Genomic DNA, 25,446 nt, shown 5'->3' with positions numbered 1-25,446 from the left:
CGCAATTGAATGAAAATCGAGATAGTCCATTCCCTGGCTCACGCCTGCTTTAGGCCTAATTTCGAAGCATTTTGATATTTCACCAAAAACTTGAACTTTAGAAATTTTATTATTGAAAGTGTGCTTATTCCATTGTTTGTTAGCTCCAGATTCTTTTGGGGCATGAATAGTGTGTATGGACAATCTTATTTTTCATTTGTGATGTAGTAAGTATATAATTTCACGAGAGATGGCTCAGGATATGGCAATTCAGCATCCATTATATGCCTTGGTTTTCAAGTTGTACAGAATTCATAGGTCAGGTTGTTCGACAGGGCAGGAAGCGAGTTTGATCTGTGAACTTTTTCTCTTTTTAGGGGGAGGGGGCAGCTTCCGTCTTCAGCCCTTCGTTGAATATGTCTTTGGTTATAGTGCTTTATTAAAATAGCACACAGCGTCTTGTTTAGAACTTATAATGTCTCCGAAGCTATTGCATTTGACAGTTTTGGCCTCTGAAGCCAGAGAAATATTATGAAGCATAAACACATGCCGGCCGAAGTAGCCGAGCGGTTCTAGGCGCTTCAGTCTGGAACCGCGCGACCGCTACGGTCGCAGGTTCGAATCCTGCCTCGGGCATGGATGTGTGTGACGTCCTTAGGTTCGTTAGGTTTAAGTAGTTCTAAGTTCTAGGGCACTGATGACCTCCGCTGTAAAGTCCCATAGTGCTCAGAGCCATTTGAACCATAAACACATGCGAATCTCAAAACCCGAACAGCTTTTATATGGAAAACATTTTTCTGTATTTTGTTTCAACATGCACGACACTATCATTAAGGATTAATTTATTGCCCTTAATTTATATAATAGACGATTTAACAGTTGCGCTGTTCTGTAAGTTTGCTATATAATGCAGCTGCAAGCCCGCTAAACTCGCATCGCAGAACAAATTTAGGAGCCGGCCGGGGTGGCCGAGCGGTTCTAGGAGCTACAGTCTGGAACCGCGCGCCCGCTACGGTCGCAGGTTCGAATCCTGCCTCGGGCATGGATGAGTGTGGCGTCCTTAGGTTAGTTCGGTTTAATTAGTTCTAAGTTCTAGGAGGCTGATGACCTCAGAAGTTAAGTCACATAGTGCTCAGAGCCATTTGAACCATTTGATTTGAACAAATTTAGACCTCCTCTAGTTCACCTAAAGTAATCAAGACAAAAGTAGGTTAATTCCTGGATATAGAGGAAAGTTCGATATGAGTCGTCTGTTTTTCCTCCTCAAACGTGCTAAGCTACAGGTTAGTCTGTCACCAAAACCAGATTTTCTTAGTATCGATTTCCTTGGGTTCGCCAACTCACAATCAAATTGTTACCTTGCAACCTAATATAGACCTCGGGCGAAACTTCAGACCAGGCTGTCACCACAACCAGGTTTTTTAATTATCACAACCAAACTGGTACCTAGAGGTCGGGCTAAGCTACTTATCAGTGTCACCACAACCAGTTTTTTTTTTCCTTTTTGTCTTTCACGTTCGCTGGCTTTGTAACACTCAACAAACTGTGAAGATATACACCAAACGGTGACGTGACACCATGGATTTACGGCACTCACCAAAGCCAACAACTCGTATCGGAAATCCTTCTACACCCCAATTCCTTTTGAAAGGACACGACTGAGTTCCTTCCTCATCCTTTACTTCCTCTCTAATGACCTCGTCGGCGGCAGGGCGTTTTAGTTTATCGCTTGCCAAAGCATTATTAAGCCAAGAGGAAATTTCGACTTAAAATGTAATGTCAACCTTTGTGAATATTTAGTAAACTTTCTCTTTACGTAGTTGGCTAATGATTATCTAGTCTGAACGAAATATAATTTTAGCTCGTTACAGATATCAGGGTGTATACGACCCGGGACAACCGGGAGATCCGGGAAAAACCCGGGAATTTTTTCATCCGGGAGAAAAACGGGAAAAACACGGGAATATTTTAGAATTCTGGGGTATTTTTTTGTTTTAGTTTTCAGTTAAATTTTTGTAATTTTTACTGGTAAGAAATAATACTCTAAAAAAGGATATTACTGCATCCCGCTACTGCAGAATAATACTGCAGCAATAAAACATGAACGTGAGAAAAAACTAAAATAAAACCTAAGTTCGAAGGAAATGCGACATGTACGCAACAAAACAGAGTGCTCATACAAGTGTTTGCCAGTAGCAAAATGTGTCAAAGGCTTTAGGAAGACTATGCTTATGCTTCATAACAACAAATTGCCTCCGATGAGCATGTCGTCACAACTGTTTACATTAGATTCGTGTGAGCAGTTGCGAGCGGGCCCATGCGCATCCGTAGTTGAGTCGCGCATGTAGCATATCCCGCTTCTGGCCACAAAAGTGTGGCTGTTAGCTGTATAAGCAGGCAGCAAGATGCTACCCGGAAAAATTTTACTGGCGCGCACAAACTGCCGTATTCACTGGAAGCAAACTGGGGTTTCTGCCCCGGGCAGCAATTTCAGTCGAGCATTAATCGCCTTGCTGAGCAATGAAGCTATTTTTGTCGGCTTGCTAAAGAAATACGGCTTTATTAACCTTTCCGCTAAGGCAGTCAATTTATTTGAAACGAAGTGTTTAATTCCACACTATTGGCTAGTTTCAACTGTTCACTGCATTTCAAAAGAGCATGCTTTCATCTTCTAGTACGTATGGCATTATGCCATAATAAAGAACCAAAAATGAGATAATACAGTACTTGTACGCCAAGAAAATTTACAACCGAATCTGGACATGCGAATGTGCACTTTAAGCCAAATTATGCATTTTAGTATGGTTCAAGAAATTCCTCTGATGTCTTGTTTCTTTTATGACACAATGTATGATCTTTTAATGTTTTACACGTACGAACATACGGGCTTCCTGCGTCATCGTAGCTGCGCAAGCGCGGTGACGCCTGTTATCTGGCGCTCTCTGGCAACTGCTGAAACGAACCTCTTTCTAACAGGTCGCGGGAAAATATTGCGAATGATTGATTGAAAAGCGTTACTTTCAAAGTAAATTTCCTTTCACGCAAGATGAACTAAGTGCGAGAATGTACGATGAATTTCTTAAATCACAGAGCGTTTGACTCTCATTGAAAAATCAACTATTTGAGGACAACCATTTAGAAAAAAATTCTAGCCCAGAAGATCAGACATTTATGTCGGTATTAAAAAATTTTACTGGCACATTTGTGTGATGTAACTTAAAGTGTAACACGCGAAAAAAAAAAAAAAAACAACATTATACGTGAAAGTTTAGCTTCTCTTGCAGCTCATTAATCGTCGAGACCACCTATATTAATTTACACCAGTAACTTTTCCTATTTGTGTGTATGCACCACTTATCAGCGCTAATGCTATTAGCTGACTACAACACGTGTCTTAAGCTCTGAATATCCGCTGTATCGGCTGTCGAAATCACATGATATGAGCTATGACTGGCTTACAAAAGCCCATCGCAATCTCGATTTCAATGCTTCGGAAAGTAACATGTGGTGTTTGGTGGAATTCGAATTTATACTTTCGTAATACGAAAATATGCAGTATACATGGCCTTTTTTCTGAGCTTCGTGTTCTAAACAGCTGAGAAATTCTACGCCAGTGTATAAAACCATTACCATTCAAAGGATTGATAAGTTTTACAGTTTTGAGGAAAAGTATACTATCACTTAGCAGAGAAAAAGTGTATTTTCACCTGGGAGAAAGTGTGTTTTTAACCGGGAAATCCGAGAAAAATCCGGAAATTTGTTTTCCTTGTCCGTGTATACACCCTGGATATACTACTTTTACCAAAAGTAGTATATGTATAGTATATATCCATAAGTATAGTATACTTACCAAGAGAATCTACTTTTTCAGTATACATTATTTTTGCCTCTTTTTTCCGCAGGAGGAAAGTACGTGCCACGTGCCATTCTTGTGGACTTGGAACCTGGAACGATGGACTCAGTACGATCTGGCCCCTTCGGTCAGCTCTTCCGTCCGGACAACTTCGTGTTCGGACAGAGCGGCGCGGGCAACAACTGGGCAAAGGGTCACTACACAGAAGGCGCCGAGTTGCTCGAGTCCGTGCTGGACGTGGTCAGGAAGGAGGCGGAGAACTGCGACTGCCTCCAGGGCTTCCAGCTGACCCACTCTCTGGGCGGCGGCACCGGCTCCGGCATGGGGACGCTGCTCATTGCCAAGATCAGGGAGGAGTACCCCGACCGCATTATGAACACCTTCAGCGTCGTGCCATCGCCTAAGGTAAGCTCCTAAGTTAAGCTCTACATTCACGGCGGCCCAAACTGTCGGAAAAATCCCCAACCAACCCTACACCCCACCCTCACCGAAGGTTTCTGTTTAGACGGTAGCATTTTTCACTACTTAACAGCACATGTCAGTCGGTGGCTCTTTTAAAGTTCCAGACTACTGATCCAGAGGTCTTCGGTAATACCCTAGTCAGTCCAAGGACTTTAATCTGCAACTTTTCACTTCTGGCAGCGTTTGTTGATGTGGAAAATGCCAACTTAACCGTAGTTCGGAATCCGCGTTAAATTGTAGGTCCTCATACAACTAAATGGGTAAGTCAGCTCAAAGATTAGAGGAAGGCAACGAGAATACCACGTCTAATAGAAGCAACCCTAGTGAATCACTGTGGTGTTAAAACCAACCTTCGTGTTGATTGCAGCTTCACCATTACCTTAGTGACACCTGTAATATGAAGAGGCTAGTGTTAATCAACCTTGCAACAAACATATAAAGAAGGAATGATGCGTTCAATCTAATCTAGGACTAATCATCAAGCTATGGATCACAACCGTCAGCTCAAGAGCTGCAGGGACAGCACGAGATTGCTTGACTTGCTCACAATGAAGCCGATGAGGTCTTGTCATTCTATTGTGAAGAGGCTAGTGTTGGTACATTAGCAGAGATGTCAGTTATAACCGTCAAGTACAAAGTATTCACAACTATGATGCACAAAACTTTATTTCAGACTGCATCGTAATGATAACTTCCAATTTTTTTTAATTTTTTAACGCCTGTGCTTCTCCTCAACTATAGCTTGAATCTGCACTGGTGTGCAAAACATGTATGTAACTTACTTCGATGAAACTCAGGCCATACATAGAAAAAATTGCTACAGTATGTTACAGAAGGTAACTGATGGAAGGTAATTGACAGAAATACGCGAGGAGACAAATAGAGATGCAAAAAAATAATGTTCAAATGTGTGTGAATTCCTAAGGGACTCAGTACGATCTGGCCCCTTCGGTCAGCTCTTCCGTCCGGACAACTTCGTGTTCGGACAGAGCGGCGCGGGCAACAACTGGGCAGTTGTTAGTAGACTTACACACTATTTAAACTAACTTGCGCTAAGAACAACACACACACACACACATCCATGCCCAAGGGAGGATTCGAACCTCCGGCGGGAGGGACCGCGCAATCCGTGACGTGGCACCTCAAACCACGCAGCCACTAATCGCGGCTACAGATGACACTTTTATGAGTGGCGTTTGAAAAGTCCGTGCAAAAATAACCACTAATTACGTGTTTGGGGCAAACCGTTTTTATTTTTCGACATAGTCTCCTTTTAGACTTATATACTTCGTCCAACGCTGTTCTAATTTGTTGATCCCTTCCGAATAATAGGAATTGTCCAAGTCTGCTAAATAGCTATTAGCTACTGCAATCACCTCCTCGTTTGATTAAATTCTTTGTCCCGCCAGCCATTTCTTCAAATTGGGGAACAAAGTCTGGGGAATAGGGGGGATGTGAAACGAGTTGGAATCCTAGTTCCATTAATTTTGCGACCAAAACTGCTGAGGTGTGTGCTGGTGCATTGTCGTGGTGGAAAAGGAAGTTTTTGCGGTCCAATAACCGGCGTTTTTCTTGCAGCTCGGTTTTCAAACGGTCCAATAAGGATGATTAATATGCACCTGTAATAGTTTTATTCTTTTCCCAGATAGTCGATGAGGATTATCCCTTGCGAATCCCAAAAGACAGTCGCTATAACCTTTCTGGGTGAAGGAATGGTCTTTGCCTTTTTCAGTGCAGATTCTCCCTTGGTAACCCATTGTTTAGATTGTTGTTTGGTTGGCTGGTTGTTTTGGGGAAGGAGATCAGACAGTGTGGTCATCGGTCTCATCGGATTAGGGAAGGATGGGGAAGGAAGTCAGCCGTGCCCTTTCAGAGGAACCATCCCAGCATTTGCCTGGAGTGATTTAGGGAAATCACGAAAAACCTAAATCAGGATGGCCGGACGCGGGATTGAACCGTCGTCCTCCCGAACGCGCGTGCAGTGTCTAACCTTGTTGTTTGGTCTCAGGAGTATAGTAATGTGTCCATGTTTCATCCACAGTGACGATTCTTCTTGAATCCTGCGGATTCTTCCTGAACGGCAGCAAATAATCCTTGCAACACTTCACACCATTCCGTTTTTGGTCAAGCGTGAGCAATCGCGGAACCCACCTTGCGGACAGCTTTCTCATGTCCAAATGTTTACGCAAAATATTATGTACCCGTTCATTCCAGGTGCCCACAGCACTAGCAATGTCACGCACTTTAACTCTTCTGTCATCCATCACCATATCATGGATTTTATCAGTCATTTCTGGAGTCGTAACCTCCACAGGGCATCCACGAGGTTCAGCTTCACTTGTGCCCATATGGCCACTCCGAAAATTTTGAAACTACTAAAAACTGTTCTAATCGAAGGTGCAGAGCCACCGTAATTTTCATCACTTCTATTTAGTGTCCTGAGGCACCTCAAACCACGCAGCCACTAATCGCGGCTACAGATGACACTTTTATGAGTGGCGTTTGAAAAGTCCGTGCAAAAATAACCACTAATTACGTGTTTGGGGCAAACCGTTTTTATTTTTCGACATAGTCTCCTTTTAGACTTATATACTTCGTCCAACGCTGTTCTAATTTGTTGATCCCTTCCGAATAATAGGAATTGTCCAAGTCTGCTAAATAGCTATTAGCTACTGCAATCACCTCCTCGTTTGATTAAATTCTTTGTCCCGCCAGCCATTTCTTCAAATTGGGGAACAAAGTCTGGGGAATAGGGGGGATGTGAAACGAGTTGGAATCCTAGTTCCATTAATTTTGCGACCAAAACTGCTGAGGTGTGTGCTGGTGCATTGTCGTGGTGGAAAAGGAAGTTTTTGCGGTCCAATAACCGGCGTTTTTCTTGCAGCTCGGTTTTCAAACGGTCCAATAAGGATGATTAATATGCACCTGTAATAGTTTTATTCTTTTCCCAGATAGTCGATGAGGATTATCCCTTGCGAATCCCAAAAGACAGTCGCTATAACCTTTCTGGGTGAAGGAATGGTCTTTGCCTTTTTCAGTGCAGATTCTCCCTTGGTAACCCATTGTTTAGATTGTTGTTTGGTTGGCTGGTTGTTTTGGGGAAGGAGATCAGACAGTGTGGTCATCGGTCTCATCGGATTAGGGAAGGATGGGGAAGGAAGTCAGCCGTGCCCTTTCAGAGGAACCATCCCAGCATTTGCCTGGAGTGATTTAGGGAAATCACGAAAAACCTAAATCAGGATGGCCGGACGCGGGATTGAACCGTCGTCCTCCCGAACGCGCGTGCAGTGTCTAACCTTGTTGTTTGGTCTCAGGAGTATAGTAATGTGTCCATGTTTCATCCACAGTGACGATTCTTCTTGAATCCTGCGGATTCTTCCTGAACGGCAGCAAATAATCCTTGCAACACTTCACACCATTCCGTTTTTGGTCAAGCGTGAGCAATCGCGGAACCCACCTTGCGGACAGCTTTCTCATGTCCAAATGTTTACGCAAAATATTATGTACCCGTTCATTCCAGGTGCCCACAGCACTAGCAATGTCACGCACTTTAACTCTTCTGTCATCCATCACCATATCATGGATTTTATCAGTCATTTCTGGAGTCGTAACCTCCACAGGGCATCCACGAGGTTCAGCTTCACTTGTGCCCATATGGCCACTCCGAAAATTTTGAAACTACTAAAAACTGTTCTAATCGAAGGTGCAGAGCCACCGTAATTTTCATCACTTCTATTTAGTGTCCTGAGGCACCTCAAACCACGCAGCCACTAATCGCGGCTACAGATGACACTTTTATGAGTGGCGTTTGAAAAGTCCGTGCAAAAATAACCACTAATTACGTGTTTGGGGCAAACCGTTTTTATTTTTCGACATAGTCTCCTTTTAGACTTATATACTTCGTCCAACGCTGTTCTAATTTGTTGATCCCTTCCGAATAATAGGAATTGTCCAAGTCTGCTAAATAGCTATTAGCTACTGCAATCACCTCCTCGTTTGATTAAATTCTTTGTCCCGCCAGCCATTTCTTCAAATTGGGGAACAAAGTCTGGGGAATAGGGGGGATGTGAAACGAGTTGGAATCCTAGTTCCATTAATTTTGCGACCAAAACTGCTGAGGTGTGTGCTGGTGCATTGTCGTGGTGGAAAAGGAAGTTTTTGCGGTCCAATAACCGGCGTTTTTCTTGCAGCTCGGTTTTCAAACGGTCCAATAAGGATGATTAATATGCACCTGTAATAGTTTTATTCTTTTCCCAGATAGTCGATGAGGATTATCCCTTGCGAATCCCAAAAGACAGTCGCTATAACCTTTCTGGGTGAAGGAATGGTCTTTGCCTTTTTCAGTGCAGATTCTCCCTTGGTAACCCATTGTTTAGATTGTTGTTTGGTTGGCTGGTTGTTTTGGGGAAGGAGATCAGACAGTGTGGTCATCGGTCTCATCGGATTAGGGAAGGATGGGGAAGGAAGTCAGCCGTGCCCTTTCAGAGGAACCATCCCAGCATTTTCCTGGAGTGATTTAGGGAAATCACGAAAAACCTAAATCAGGATGGCCGGACGCGGGATTGAACCGTCGTCCTCCCGAACGCGCGTGCAGTGTCTAACCTTGTTGTTTGGTCTCAGGAGTATAGTAATGTGTCCATGTTTCATCCACAGTGACGATTCTTCTTGAATCCTGCGGATTCTTCCTGAACGGCAGCAAATAATCCTTGCAACACTTCACACCATTCCGTTTTTGGTCAAGCGTGAGCAATCGCGGAACCCACCTTGCGGACAGCTTTCTCATGTCCAAATGTTTACGCAAAATATTATGTACCCGTTCATTCCAGGTGCCCACAGCACTAGCAATGTCACGCACTTTAACTCTTCTGTCATCCATCACCATATCATGGATTTTATCAGTCATTTCTGGAGTCGTAACCTCCACAGGGCATCCACGAGGTTCAGCTTCACTTGTGCCCATATGGCCACTCCGAAAATTTTGAAACTACTAAAAACTGTTCTAATCGAAGGTGCAGAGCCACCGTAATTTTCATCACTTCTATTTAGTGTCCTGAGGCACCTCAAACCACGCAGCCACTAATCGCGGCTACAGATGACACTTTTATGAGTGGCGTTTGAAAAGTCCGTGCAAAAATAACCACTAATTACGTGTTTGGGGCAAACCGTTTTTATTTTTCGACATAGTCTCCTTTTAGACTTATATACTTCGTCCAACGCTGTTCTAATTTGTTGATCCCTTCCGAATAATAGGAATTGTCCAAGTCTGCTAAATAGCTATTAGCTACTGCAATCACCTCCTCGTTTGATTAAATTCTTTGTCCCGCCAGCCATTTCTTCAAATTGGGGAACAAAGTCTGGGGAATAGGGGGGATGTGAAACGAGTTGGAATCCTAGTTCCATTAATTTTGCGACCAAAACTGCTGAGGTGTGTGCTGGTGCATTGTCGTGGTGGAAAAGGAAGTTTTTGCGGTCCAATAACCGGCGTTTTTCTTGCAGCTCGGTTTTCAAACGGTCCAATAAGGATGATTAATATGCACCTGTAATAGTTTTATTCTTTTCCCAGATAGTCGATGAGGATTATCCCTTGCGAATCCCAAAAGACAGTCGCTATAACCTTTCTGGGTGAAGGAATGGTCTTTGCCTTTTTCAGTGCAGATTCTCCCTTGGTAACCCATTGTTTAGATTGTTGTTTGGTTGGCTGGTTGTTTTGGGGAAGGAGATCAGACAGTGTGGTCATCGGTCTCATCGGATTAGGGAAGGATGGGGAAGGAAGTCAGCCGTGCCCTTTCAGAGGAACCATCCCAGCATTTGCCTGGAGTGATTTAGGGAAATCACGAAAAACCTAAATCAGGATGGCCGGACGCGGGATTGAACCGTCGTCCTCCCGAACGCGCGTGCAGTGTCTAACCTTGTTGTTTGGTCTCAGGAGTATAGTAATGTGTCCATGTTTCATCCACAGTGACGATTCTTCTTGAATCCTGCGGATTCTTCCTGAACGGCAGCAAATAATCCTTGCAACACTTCACACCATTCCGTTTTTGGTCAAGCGTGAGCAATCGCGGAACCCACCTTGCGGACAGCTTTCTCATGTCCAAATGTTTACGCAAAATATTATGTACCCGTTCATTCCAGGTGCCCACAGCACTAGCAATGTCACGCACTTTAACTCTTCTGTCATCCATCACCATATCATGGATTTTATCAGTCATTTCTGGAGTCGTAACCTCCACAGGGCATCCACGAGGTTCAGCTTCACTTGTGCCCATATGGCCACTCCGAAAATTTTGAAACTACTAAAAACTGTTCTAATCGAAGGTGCAGAGCCACCGTAATTTTCATCACTTCTATTTAGTGTCCTGAGGCATTTTGCCTTTCATAAAGTAATGTTTAATCACCACACGAAATCCTTTTTCGTCCATTTTTTGACAATCACTCGACCTCCTTGATTCACACGAACGCCGAACACAAAGAAATAGACCAATATGACTGAAACTTGGTGTGCGTTCTTTCAAAAGATGCTGCTAACTAAACATGACCTCGATACGCGCCGGTGGTGCCATCTCTCGGACTTTGCACGGACTTTTTAAACGCCCCTCGTATTCAAAGACAATAACAGCACTAAGTCACCGCAATTAATGATGGTCCCCCAGTCATTGCAAAAGGCGGTACATGGTTCTTAATGCGTGTGCGATCACCACGGACAGCAGTGCGTGTGCGTGGTCTGCAACGTGCACCCATGCTGGCACAAGGTTGGTAAGGAGTTCTTGTGGTATGGCGTGCCATTCCTCCACCAGCGCGGTCAACTGCAGAATGGTCGTTAGTGACTGTGGACGTGCAGCAATATGTCTCTACCGCATCCCATGGATGCTCGATGGAATTAAAATCGGGGGAACGGTCAGACCAGTCCATTCACCGAATATCCTCTAGTTCCAACAGTTCCTCCACCTGCGCTCTTCGATGCGGTCACACATTGTCATCAATAAAAGTCAAATCAGGGCCGTATGCACCCCTGGAATGGGGAAGGAGTGCAATGTGATAACAATATTGACTGATGACTGCACCGTGTTCAAAGATTTGGTCAGTATGCCCATGCAACATTATGCCTCTCCCATGCCATAACATCTGGACTATGTAATGTGCCTCTTACGTGAGGAAGACAATTTTACCAGTTTTAATAAATTACTGTCTCTTATTGATTTATTCACGATAGTTACGAAGTGCGGTAGTCCGTAGCCGGCCATGAATCGGAGAGCATTTCCCACGCTGGCTGGCTAGGTGACGAAGCGACCGTATGTCGCGTTTAGTGGGGTGGGGCTCGGCGCTGGACCGTAGGAACAAGCGTCAGCCTCGGAAATATACATGACGGGAAGTACCGCCATCTTGGCGCCAAAGTCACCGATTTTGTTTATTTATATTTAATAATTAAAGTCATTTATGACAACATGAATACAAGGAGGAGCCTCTGGATGTTTAAAACTATTTATCATAATTTTGCCTCGTTAAAATTCACACCCGTTCATTAACAAATGCATATCTTAGTAAGTACGAACTTGATCGGAAATCCACGAACTGTGACGGAACTAGTAAGAGATACGGACTGCGCGCCGAAGTCGGCAGTCGGCGTTAAGAGCTCTCCCTGTATTGTTCGACGGTAGCCATGCTCTCCGTTACGAGTAGTTTGTGACACGAGTGTTTCATTATTGATCTAATAGGAATAAAAGTGATAACACGGCATTCTGAATGTTAATTTCGAGTAACTAGATACCCCAAAGTTGATCGACAGCAATTTCAGATAATTAGCTTCAACTGACAGACATCCAGTGCGCCAATGAAGAATCTGCTCGCGGCTAAGCTGAGTAATAACAGTATCAGTTTAGAAGCGAGGGATCTTGCAACTACCAAAACGATCGTGTTTAACAGTGCTACTGGGTGCATTAAGTGTTCGCACTTCTCGCCATATAAGGGCACGTTCAGCATAGCGGCGACTCAAGTATAATTATTGTCTTAGGAGGAAAGTGCCCTTTACATACGCCTCATAGCGTATTTTCTTGGTCCAGATTTCATTAAACAACGTTACTTAGCGAAAGTTACTTTCGTTCTTAAATTTTGCACACCAGTGTAATTTCACTGATGACTGGGACAATTAAAACCAACTAGTCAGCAGTACTTTTATTGGACGTACTCCACAATTTTATTTACAATAAAACATGAAGTTAAAGGTGGGCTCTGGAAAGAACAGAACCTAAGCATCTTCTTAAGTTTCTGTTGCTGTTACAAGTCGGTGCTTCCGAGGAAACACATTAGAACTTGTAAGACTATCACGAGGGAGAAAGGATTAACATGGCAACAACCACGGGAATACTGGACAAAATCAAGAATACGAAGCAGAATAAGACTTCTATAATTCAAAAGTCAAAGTCATTATGTGCATATTTATGTACAGTAATAAATTTCCGCATTTCGTAAGTGTCAGTAGTAGCACTAATGTAGCTTGCGTGTGATGATAATTTGGAGACGGCTTGTGCAGAATTACGAGGCACTTATTGCAGTGGTTATAATTTAGAGAAGGCTTGTGCTGTACAGTATCTTGTTTTATGAATGTATTAAAATTACAGTGAAAAATGAAGGTGTTCTGGAGTCTGGTCGAAGCTTGGGTAAAAAGTTCCATTATTTTTCAATAGAACTATTAAGTCTGGTGAGTTAGAAACAGACTCAGGCTACCTTGTTGAAATAGGACGCAGGTTAGTAATTAAGTGTTCATATGAGCAACCAGATTGTTGCAATGGTAGTTAAATATTGCGACTACGCTACATAAGTTTGTTAGCAGTGAAATACCATGGTCATGTGCTAATAATTGAATGTTACTTGGGTTTACATAGTTTTTTTCCAGGGGTATTTGCACATTTCCCAACAACATAACACAGTCTCATGCAACATTGCTGAAGGCATTCTCCCATAACTGTCTCAAAAATCGAACAACTAATTCGACTGCCCCCAAGTGACAGGAATGTTTTAGAACACTTTGCGACAGACAGGCTCGGCATTTTAAGTATACTTATCAGGAGAACTGGGATTATGTAACTGCAACGGTAATGGTTATTAAATGTAAAACGTGCCATGAACACAAGGGGAATTTTTATGTTTACTACCTGTAAATCGAAATAGGAGTACAAGATATAACTCAGGTCATCGCACTCTGGACCAGTGCTTCCTAAGCAAATTGTTGAGGAGCGTGAAATACAATTTCCACCGTCAGACATTAGCAAAATATCTTTCAGAGAATCCTAATTTCGAAGCGCCAAAGAAACTGGTATAGGCATGCGTATTCAAATACAGCGCTGAGGTCGGAAACGCCAATATAATCTTATTCTTGTTTCTTATAGTTTCATTAATTTGTGTTTTACCGCATTTGGAACGCAACATAATTTCGCAAACGGAGAGTTTATCTTTCTCACTCGCCTCGATTACATTAATCGTTTCGTTAGTGTTGACGACAGATACCGTTCGTTCCACATCATGTTACAGCATCTCAACCTTTAACTGGGGATGTGGGGTGTTCACAGCTTCCCAGGTGTAAAAGTTTATTGGTATTTAGTGAAACATGTTGGTCACACTGTTGAGCGCCTTTTTACCTTTGTTCCAAGGTATGCACATTGTTGCGAAACCATTGTTCGTGTTTTTAAAAGTACGCAGTACTGTACACAACAAGTTTTAAAACGCCAGGATGGTTCAAATGGCTCTGAGCACTATGGGACTTAATATCTGAGGTCATCAGTCCCCTAGACTTACAACTGCTTAAACCTAACTAACCTAAGGACATCACACACAGCCATGCCCGAGGCAGGATTCGAACCTGCGACCGTAGCGGTCGCGCGGTTCCGGACTGAAGCGCCTAGAACCGCTCGGCCACAGCGGCCAGCGCTAGGGTGCTCATAACACGCCACCTACCTAGTAGTGCGACTTCCATTGTTGAGTAGTGTACATCATGATGTGATATGAGAAGCAGAGACGTCTTAGAAGGAGGAAGTTTTTAATGAAGATGAAGACTGTGAGATTCCAGAGTTTGAAGATTCGGATGATAATGAAGAAGAACAGTGCGGAGAAAGCGATCATGCAACTACAAGTGATCAATCTGATGATGCTAGTGAAGATCTGGCTTCCTCCTTTCCAACAACACCTGAGAGGTTTGTGCTTGGTAAGGATAAAGTAACTAAATGGATGACTACATCTAATCCTAATAGTATTAGAACAAGGAAGCAAAATATAGTAACTCAGCTTCCTGGTACCAAACTAATTGCTAAAACTGAAAGACTGCTTTATGTGTTCACAAATGAGCAAATAATTTTCTCGATAGAAGAGTGCACCAACCTTTATATTGATCGCATTGAGGCCTTCTTCAAGAACAAAAATAGATGCCGGAAAACAGATGTAATAGAAATTCGATCTTTCATTGGGCTATTTATAATTGCTGATTCTTATAGAGCAGCTAAAATGAATTTACAAGATCTGTTTTCTTCACAGGGACTAGGAGTAGAAATATTTCACACTATATGTCACTGGACAGATTTTTGTTCCTTATGAGGTGTTTGGGATTTGATAATATTCATGATAGAGGGCAATGTAAGGAACTGGATAAAATGGCTGCAGTACGGGAAGTATTCACCTTGTTCAACGAAAACAGCAGAAATGCATACAGCCTTATGCCACACTTGATGAACAACAGGTTCCCTTTAGAGGTAAATGTCCCTTTTGGTGTAATTTCGTACCAGCTAAATACGGAATAAAAATGCAGACATTATGTGATGCAAGGACTTGGTATCCATCTCAGATGGAAGTGTATGGGGGAAAACAGTCTGAAGGGCCTTCCCAAGTTACTAATTCAGGTAAAGACGTCGTTTTGAGGCTTACTGAGGGGCTTCAAGGAGCTGGACGAAATATAACAACAGATAACTGGTACACTACTATCTTGCTCGCTGAAGAATTACTGAAAAAGCGGCTAACACTTGTTGGCACAATGAGCAAAAAGAAGCCTCAGCCTCCTACTGAATTGACTGTCATAAAAGGGAGAGAAACTGCAAATACAATTTTTGCTTACAGAGGGGACATCACTTGCCTTTCATATGTTCCTAAAAAAGATAAAAATGTTATACTGCTGTCAACAATGCATCGAAATTCCAAGAGTATTGACGTGACAGAGAGAAACCTGAGATCATTACCTTCTACAACCTTACAGAAGGTCGAGTTCACACTGTGTCACAAGTTGTGTGCAAATACACCATAGCAAGAACCACAAAACGATGGCCATTAGCGGTGTTCTTTCGGATGGTAGATATTGCTTGCATTAATGCTCAAGTTATAATGAAGAGCAACATCCCCAGTTTTGCTGCGAAAAGAAGGCAAAAATTAACACAGGTGGGGCAGGAGCTTGTGCATCCTCAGGTTTTAAAAAGAGCTTAAAACTGGGTTGTACCAAGATCCATCCGGCTGAAGGCAGCTAAGATCTCAAATACAGAAGAGTTTATTCCAGCAGTTCAAAGTAATAAACGCACGTTAGGAAGATGCACAGTTAGTCCAAGAAATGCTGACAAAAATCAAGTTCTTCTGTTGCAACTGTAACCAATTTTTGTTTTTAAATCATATGAAAAACATTGCAGTAAATGTTCAGTGTTGAAATGTGATTTTTCTGTGGGCTTTTGACATGAATGATTGTTTTAAGTTATATAAATATGTCTGTTGCTTTGTCTGTTAATACCTCTCTATAATTTTAAAATGGTTGAAGCTTTTCTTGTTTGATTAATTTGAAAAACAGTATGTATACGAACTTTTGAAACCATTTCACACAGGTTATTGATTTATCAGTTACGGATAATTATTCGTGTACCTTAGTGATTAAAACTGTACTTAAATGAATTAATAAAAGACTAAATACAATGTTTATTGTATAATAAACCATTTAAGAAAAAAATCGAAACCTCAGTATCGTATTTATGTAGGGTGCTGTGAACACCCCACGTCCCTAGTTACGTTATGAATGCTCACCTCCCCAGTTAAAGGTTAAAGTGCTAGTCAACTGAAACTGGCAGAAAATAATGACATTGCAAGGTAAAACCATTGTTTAACGGAACAATACCACCTTTTTCACTGCGCACGTTGCAGAAGATTGTTGGTAGAGACGCAACAATGTTCCAATAATGAGGAAAACGAGATGCGTCAATAATGAGGAAAACGAGAAAGCCAACAAATAGGGCGCTGACGAACGAACCGAACTGATGCACTGTACTGACACTGAGCGTAACTTATTCGTTGTTGCACAGAGCGGCGCGGTTTTAGGTTTTAGGTCCACACCAGCAACGCAGCGCTGCGCTGGACCTCTTTTCCTGGTTTTGCGCGGCTTAACAGATGTATTAAAAGTAACGTCCTTGTAGAGTCGTGAATAACTAATGAGTTGTAATACAGTAGTACTGCATAGGCTCTTTTCCGCATTATACAATGAATTATTAAGTATGTTGTAAGATTTGATTTCCGTTTCCGCGTCCTGCTTTATGCAAAAAGTCAGCATACAAAAGTGCACTGAATGCATCGGGACTGAAATACTTGTACGTTCAAATGACTCTGAGCACTATGGGACTCAACATCTTAGGTCATAAGTCCCCTAGAACTTAGAACGACTTAAACCTAACTAACCTAAGGACATCACACACACCCATGCCCGAGGCAGGATTCGAACCTGCGACCGTAGCAGTCCCGCGGTTCCGGACTGCAGCGCCAGAACCGCTAGACCACCGCGGCCGGCTCTTGTACGATTTAAGCGGATCTCCGAATTATACACGTGCCGATTTGAGCAAGTTTTACTGTATTTCTTCTCCTTGGTTGCTCAAAGTCATTCCGTCGAGATTACCCAACATTTTCTTAAAGCAAGGACGTTTCAAAAACGGTATAGCGTTTACATGGGAGGGAATAACAGACTGTGGAAGATGAATTCAGGCCGCACTTCAGAATCAAGGTGCATGACCAACCACTAGCGATACCTGAAACTCGGTTTATGAAAATCGAATTTAGGAGTGATGGTTGCGAGGCTGACCACCCGCTGCCCAATGGTTTCTCAAGTGCAGCAACCATGTACCTTTAACAAATCGAAACCCCGTCAGTTTTCGCTACTAATTGATACGCACTGTATACAAATCTTGCAACTGGACGCCCCTGTCAGCGGTCGTTACTGCTACACGTTCAGTATAGACACCTTCCAATTATGGAGCCTCTAACGCCCCTCTCAGCTTGGACCTTAGGTCGTGGATAAGACAGACCTATTTCCCCTCGATCTACTGTTCTGCCTCATTCGAAGTCATGGCTTTCACTCTTTAGTGTTTCTAGCTATCCATCCCTTTATTCTTCTGAGTGAGTGAAATCAGTCTGTAGTGCTTTAATTAAGTGAGCTAAAGCAGTGGTAAGGAAACGGGGTACACATATCCCAAGAGGGTTTATCTAACCTAGGCATGGGTGAAGATATCTTAGGGCGAACGCCAAAGTTGAAATAAGCATCTTACATATTCATTTAATTATTATGTACTGATTAGACTAATTATCGTTTTCGTTTGTTAAAACTGATTAATATAATGCTGCATATTAATTTGCTCCACATTCAATTAATATGTAACCATAGTGAGTAGAAGAAAAAGTTTGTCGTCTCCGCTAGTTCACAGGTTCCGCCGCGACACGTCAGTGTGACCCACGGAAATACATGTTATTACGCCAAACGCTGCAAACGAACTTATTCATTCATAACGTGCATGTAATCATGTGAAAATTAGATGGATTGAATTAAATTACCTCAGTAGACATCAGTTGTTAGCTAGTTTGGATAGTTTCCGGGCAGTCTTGGGAGTTTTTGAAGACTTCAACTCCTTCCGAATTTGTTTAATGCTGTCCTCACGAAGTTTTACCGCGACTATATTTTCCACCTGCATAAGAACATTGAGGAGGCCTTTCGATGGATATGTGAGCAATGTCTTTTCTACTCGCTATGATGTAACTAATCAAGCTGATGTGTCGTTCAAGGTCAAAGTTGAGCATAAAGTCACCTGCATGAAAAAAGAAGGGAACATTGCCAAATTTTAGAAACTATTTACATTTCGTTTTGTTGAAAGGGTACTGTGGGGTCCTGCCCACTCGCCTCCTATTGGATGCCATAAGGATACTTGCTGCCTTCTTAGATGGCTATACAACAATTCAAGCAAATCACATAAGTTTTTATTACAAAAAAGTATCACTCCTCATCAGGCCTCTCTGCTAGTGTCAGTATAGTACTTCTAGTACTGTGCGGCCGAGGCTGGCAGGAGCGGCGCTTATATTTTCTTCGGATAGGGGCCACTCCTGTTGTGGTGCCGTCCTAGGTAGCAGGCTATTGGCTGACGTCATCTCACAGCCTTCTCTGCTCTTGCGTTCTCGTCTTCGTGCCGTCGCTTGTCGATACGCCGTAACAGAGACGATGGGGTCTGTTAATTAAAAATCATTTGAATTTAACCCTTAAACACTTATTCAGCTATGTATTCTTGTGGAAGCTAATGCAGCGAGTGAGAAATTACGTTACCAGCTAAGTATGTACAAATCATACCCGCTGGCCGCTGTGGCCGAGCGGTTCTAGGCGCTTCAGTCCAGAACCGCGCTGCTGCTGCTGTCGCAGGTTCGAATCCTGCCTTGGGCATGGATGTGTGTGATGTCCTTAGGTTTAAGTAGTTCTAAGTCTAGGGGACTCATGACCTTAGATGTTAAGTCCCATAGTGCTTGGAGCCATTTGAAATCATACCCAAGCACACAAAACTGTTTACATTTTATAACTGAAAATTAGCAGGTATACCATTTAACAAGCAAGAAGATGTACTACCGACATTCACACATTCGTACTTCAATTTCATAATTAAGCCTATCTCTCTCCAGCCATCACTGTAGATACGCTGGAAGCGATAACTGGAGTTGCTTGATCCTTGGTGTATTCAGTCCTGCGCCAAAACACTTCTGAAAAGTGACAGTATATATTTAAAAATCAAAAATTAAGTCATAAATTTAACAAATGTACACTATGTGATCAAAAGTATCCGGACACCTCCAAAAACATATGTTTTTCATATTAGGTGCATTGTGCTGCCACCTGCTGCACAGATACTCCATATCAGGGATCTCAGTAGTCATTGACATGGTGAGAGAGCAGAATGGGGCGCTCCACAGACCTGACGGACTTCGAATGTGGTCAGCTTTGTCGAGCTGTATCTTCAAACACAATTTCAGAAGTGTACCTTAATCCTGTCACTGTAGATGAAATTCAAAAAAATCATCATGTCTCTAAAAAGTAAGAACTCTGCAGGGGTTGATAATATTTCTAGTAATTTATTGAAATATTCTTGTGTGTGGATAATGGACATTCTCTGTCATATTTTCAATGCTTCCCTTCAGAAAGGTGTTGTTCCCAGTAGACTTAAGTATGCCATTGTGAAGCCCCTGTACAAAAAGGGTGATAAACTGAACTAACTAGCGACCTATCTCTTTGGTGACAGCTTTCTCTAACATTCTAGAAAAGCTAATACATGTAAGAATTACTGATCATCTCATGAAGAATAAAGTTCTCAGCAAGAGCCAGTTTGGCTTTCAAAAGGGCCGTTCAACAGAAGGTGCAGTCTATGCACTTGCAAATGAAGTCCTAGAAAACCTTACTGAAAAATGCTAGCACTTGGTGTCTTCTGTGATTTGTCTAAAGTGTTTGACTGTGTTGATCACCACATTCTCTTGCAAAAAGCAAAATTAGTAGGAATAAGTGCTGTTGCAGGCAATTGGCTTCAGTTGTATCACCAAGACAGAAAACAAAAAGTAGCCTTGAATAGCTCAGATGGAGTATGTGATGTTTTCCTCACATTCTGAATCGAGTTCCATTACATGTGGAGTGCCTCAGAGCTCATTTCTTGGGCCACTATTATTCGTGATTTTTATAAATGATCTACCATCATGTACAAGCCTGTCATATAAATTTACTTTATTTGCTGATGATACCACAACTTTTAAGAGCAGTAGAACAGATAATAATCTTGAGGAATCCATTAATCATGTACTCTCAGATGTGGTTAATTGGTTCAAGGTGAATGGTCTCTCATTAAATTCCAGTATGACCAGCTTTATTTAGTTCTGAACAAAAAAAGAAAAAGAGAGAGAGAGATAAGTGTGACATGTGGTAATCAGCCAATAGAAAGAATGGAAACAGCAAAGTTTCTTGCAGTGCACATTGACAAGAACATAAACTGGTCTTAACATTCGAGGGACACTCCAAAAGAAATGCACACTATTTTTGTAAAAATACAGTTTTCATTCTGCATGTGTGAAAGTTTTACAGTGTGTAGATACATCCTTCCCGCTTGTTTTCAAACTTAGTTCAACTTGTTCCCATGAGTGGTGCTGTCACAGCATGTCTTCAAGATGGCTGCTACACTTGACGTTCGTCAGAAGCAACGTGCTGTCATAGAATTCCTGTGCTGTGAAAACGAGACAGTGGGAAACATCCACAAGAGGTTGAAAAAGGTGTATGGAGATGCTGCTGTTGATCGCAGTACAGTTAGTCGGTGGGCAAGCAGGTTGCGTAAAGAAAGCGGACACGGCAGTATTGAGAGGATTGTCCTTGCAGCGGCAGGCCTCGTACTGCACACACTCCAGACAAAGTGCAGAGAGTTAATGAATTGGTGACTGCTGACAGACGCATCACATTGAACAGATTATCACGCTACGTTGGGATAGGGGAAGGAAGTGTTTGCAGAATGCTGGAAGTGTTGGCGTTAAAAAAGGATGTTGACAGAGGCTCACAAAGAAACAAGAAAAACGGTATGCAGCGAACTTTTGGAACAGTACGAGAATGGTGGAGATGAATTTCTTGGAAGAATTGTGACAGGTGATGAAACATGGCTCCATCATTTTTCACCAGAGACGAAGAGGCAAGAGATGAAGAGGCAATCAGTGGAGTGGCATCATGCAAATTCACCCAAGAAAAAAAAAATTCAAAACCACACCTTCTGTAGGAAAAGTTGTGGCTACGGTGTTTTTCGATTCCGAAGAACTCTTGCTTGTGGACATCATGCCAACTGGAACCACAATCAATTCTGATGCATATGTGACGACACTAAAGAAACTTCAAGCTCGACTGAGTCATGCTCAACCACATCGGCAAAAGCAGGATGTTTTGCTATTGCATGACAATGTTCGGGCACGGCCACATGTCAGTCAAAAAACCATGGAAGCGATCACAAAACTTGGATGGACAACACTGAAACACCTGCCTTACAGTCCTGACCTAGCTCCATGTGACTATCATCTCTTTGGGAAACTGAAAGACTCTCTTCGTGGAACAAGGTTTGAAGATGATGACCCCCTTGTGCACTCTGCCAAACAGTGGCTCCAAAGGTTGGTCCAGAATTTTACCGTGCGAGTATACAGGCGCTGGTTCCAAGATGGCGTAAAGCAGTTGAGAGGGATGGAAATTATGTGGAGAAATGAAAATATTGTTCCTAAAGGATGTATCTACACACTGTAAGACTTTCAAACATGTAGAATAAAAGATGGATTTAAAAAAAAAGTAGTGTGCATTTCTTTTGGCGTGACCCTCATATTATAGATGTCTGCAAGAGGCTTAGCTCTGCTTTGTATGCTTTATGGGTTATCACTACACATGTTGAACCTAACACTGCAAAAGTGGCATACTATGGCTATTTTCACTCACTCGTTGACTACGGCATTATTTTTTGGGGTAATGAGCCATTAGCAAGAAAAGTGTTCATTGCTCAGAAGTGAGCTTAATGTTCATTGCTCAGAAGCGAGCTTTAAGAGTTATATGTGGATTGCGCCCAAGAGACTCGTGTAGAAATAGCTTTCGAAGACTTAAAATATACACAACTACATGCCAATATATTTTCCCTCTCATGTGTTTTGTGTGTAAAAATATAGAGATATTTCAACCAAACAGTAATTATCATGAGCATAACACAAGGAGGAAGAATGACATATACAGCGAGCATAGAAATTTGAGCTTGGCGCAAAATGGTGTCCACTACACTGGAACAGAACTCTTCATTGCTGTTCCTCCTGATATAAAGACAGAGATTCATAGCAAGCGTAAGTTTAAGAAAGCACTAAAAATATTTCTGCTAGAAAAAGCTTTGTACAGTCTAGATGAATTAATAAACTGTAAAATTTTAATATTATATAATACATGTTGACATAATGCCACTAAGAATGTTATTTAACTTGAGCTCTGTATCTGTGTGTACTCTATCTCTTTTCCCATAGTGCTTTAATGATTCTAAGAAAATATGTATTGTCTTTTTTCTGTATTGCTGCTCAAAGAATTTACTGTATAAATTTTTATATAATTATGTACTCAAATGTCTATATGTGCTATAAGATTATCACATATTTGTATAAAACTGAGTCATTCCACGTCCTTGTGAACCCAACACAGTTGGACCTATGGAACACAAAATCAAATCAAATCAAATCTCAGCGAGAAGCACGCCAGAGAGATAGGGAGTATGCTGATCGTGTGTTAATCATGTATTCATTTGGAAGTGGACTAATAGTGTTAAAGTACCATCCACCATGCATTATGTTGACTTCCTGAGTGTCTATGTAAAAGTTGAGTTTATTGTCTAGTCAAAACGGACAGTATTTGAGACTTGGACAACAATGGAAGAGGAAACATCTGTGACTGTTTTTGTGTGAAGCATGTCGTCATTCTAGCGCAGCCACTTATATGCTAAAAAATTATTTTAAAATGGTGGACCGAAAATTTAACCTCTCTTCATGAATAATAGTAAACCGCTTTGCTGACCTGCTCAGCATAATTATATTGCAATAATAGTTCCAAGACAGTAAATTTTTGTTATTTATTTTACATTCTAAAACATTTGAACACTTCAGTGAAGTGTTACAAAATGATGTGTGTATAGTGTGTGCAGAGACTGATAGTGAGATATGAGTGAACAGTGTGGCATTACATTATTTAATAAGTTATTTGTAAAAAAAAGTATTGTATACCAGGAGTAAATCTAATGAGTGTGAGTGTGTCCAGCTAGAAGACTGTAAATGTATGTGTATACAAATTAGCTTATTTTAAATTGGTGTAATCTTGTAAACACTTTGACATGTCCTATATCCTTGTAAGCTACTACTATACTACTACTACTACTTGTACCTTACAGGAGTCCAAGTGTCATTCATTGTTACAACTAATGAGGTTCATTGTTATTGCTCTGCAGGTGTCTGACACGGTTGTGGAACCTTACAATGCTACTCTCTCAGTTCACCAGCTGGTCGAGAATTCAGACGAGACATACTGTATAGATAATGAAGCCCTCTACGACATCTGTTTCCGTACATTAAAACTGACGACGCCAACATATGGAGATTTAAACCATTTAGTATCTGCTGCAATGTCTGGTGTTACTACATGCTTGAGGTATGTATTTATAAAATATTAACCTATATACTGGAACAGCCTCTGAGGATGTACATCACAAGGTCTAACAGTACTGCTTTTTTGTGAACTAATTTTTTTCGATTATACCTGAAATACAACCATAATAAATACTGTTGTGGCCAACTTAAGGGATTCAGTTACAACCAGCACTGGCAGGTTACCTCACCTCTTCACAGGACCCAAGCACAAAAAGAATGAACTTGCAGATTTGGATCTGCCACTGGATTGGAAACAATCATATACTGATACACAGGATGTTGGCTTGCCCGTCATCCTAAGTAATGCATAAATGGCACAAATTGCCAAAGCTCCGGGCATTCAGAGGAGCATCTGATGCTCCTTCCCCGAACACCATCTGCTCAGACCCTAAGGATGAACCAGAGACATCTACAGAAACCCTTGTAGGACAGGACTGAGCACCACACTGCAGATAAGCATAATTTAATACACCTGCTGTGACTGACCAGCTGGTCCCATCCCTGTCAATTCTCATGCAGTTTAGTATTTCCCATTGACACTGTTCTTCACCTGCAATTACTTTTGTAAGATTCTTCAAATGTCACAAAATAAAATAAGCTCATTTGGAGAGGTTGAAAAACTCAGCCAATAAGCTGTAAATAAAAGTTTATTGGAATGCTTGATCTAGGTTTCAACAATTTTAATATTGTCTGCTTCAGAAGATATAATGGACCTTGTTCATCAGTTGCTGATTAAGTATTCTGAATAAACCCAAATGGGTCATGTCATATTTGTCATTCATCTTGAGGACACATAATCACAACCCATGACTTAGTGGCCCCTATACTTCCATCTGCACACATATAATACAATAGTGTTGCAGTCTTATTCACGGTTTATAGTTATTTGTGTTCTTAAGATGGTTGTCGAATATGACAAGAGCTGTTTGTCTTTATTCAATGGACTTAATCAGCATCTAATGTAATAAGGTCCAATGTCAAGAACTCCAATAAAGGTTTATTTGCAACTGGTTGGCTGATTTTTTCATCCTCCCGAACTTCACTGTCACACGATTGCTGAAGTTGCAAGCCATGTTTAAGATTTTATTTGCAGACAAAGCGAAAAGAAAACTGGATAGCATCTAGCGTGTCTCACTTAACGTATCAGGATAAACTTGAGGATTGTGGATGTTGGACAGACTGTTGTCATTTTGGTGCAGAGAAACTATAGTACTCTCTCAGTTAAATATGTTTTAGGTAGTAGATTTCTATTATAAAGTGGTAGCAGTTGTTCATTTTGTGATTATGAAAGAGTTCTTAAATAGTTTCAAGTTTTATTTTATAAAAAATTGTGCTTCATTTCCTCTACCCCTAAAAGAAAAATAACATGAATGCCCACTGACTTGGTTTGTGGGTACACTCATGCTGTGAAAAAAGTTTTGAGTATACTATCAGCAACCGATATGCAATGTAATGCTGGAAGAATCACAGCCAACGAAATGCTGACTCTCCAGTAGTTCTCAGATGTGAGAATTCCACAAGTTCACAGATACTCATGAAAAGACCTGTATTCTTTGGGGAAGATCCACAGCTACACTCTGATGGTTTGATAATGCCAGAACACTTATGAGCCAATTACAGATAAAGAAAATATCACTACAATGGAAAATCCAGGATGGAATGTAACAATA

At 41.6% G+C, this 25,446-nt stretch overlaps 1 protein-coding gene across 1 annotated transcript in view; it reads left to right on the top strand.

The window, feature by feature from the left end:
- LOC124799135 (tubulin beta chain-like) overlaps window positions 1–25,446 on the top strand; it is a 75,092-nt gene that overhangs the window by 6,967 nt on the left and 42,679 nt on the right. Inside the window, exons 4-5 of the mRNA XM_047262672.1 lie at window positions 3,882–4,237; window positions 23,578–23,777. Coding sequence (XP_047118628.1) covers window positions 3,882–4,237; window positions 23,578–23,777 — 556 coding nt within the window. The remainder of the gene's footprint in view (window positions 1–3,881; window positions 4,238–23,577; window positions 23,778–25,446) is intronic.

This window comes from Schistocerca piceifrons, chromosome 5, assembly GCF_021461385.2.
Source record: "Schistocerca piceifrons isolate TAMUIC-IGC-003096 chromosome 5, iqSchPice1.1, whole genome shotgun sequence".
In the NCBI taxonomy this organism is placed as follows: domain Eukaryota; kingdom Metazoa; phylum Arthropoda; class Insecta; order Orthoptera; family Acrididae; genus Schistocerca; species Schistocerca piceifrons.
The sequence above is the reverse complement of the archived record's forward strand: the minus strand, read 5'-3'. Positions and strand labels throughout refer to the sequence as shown.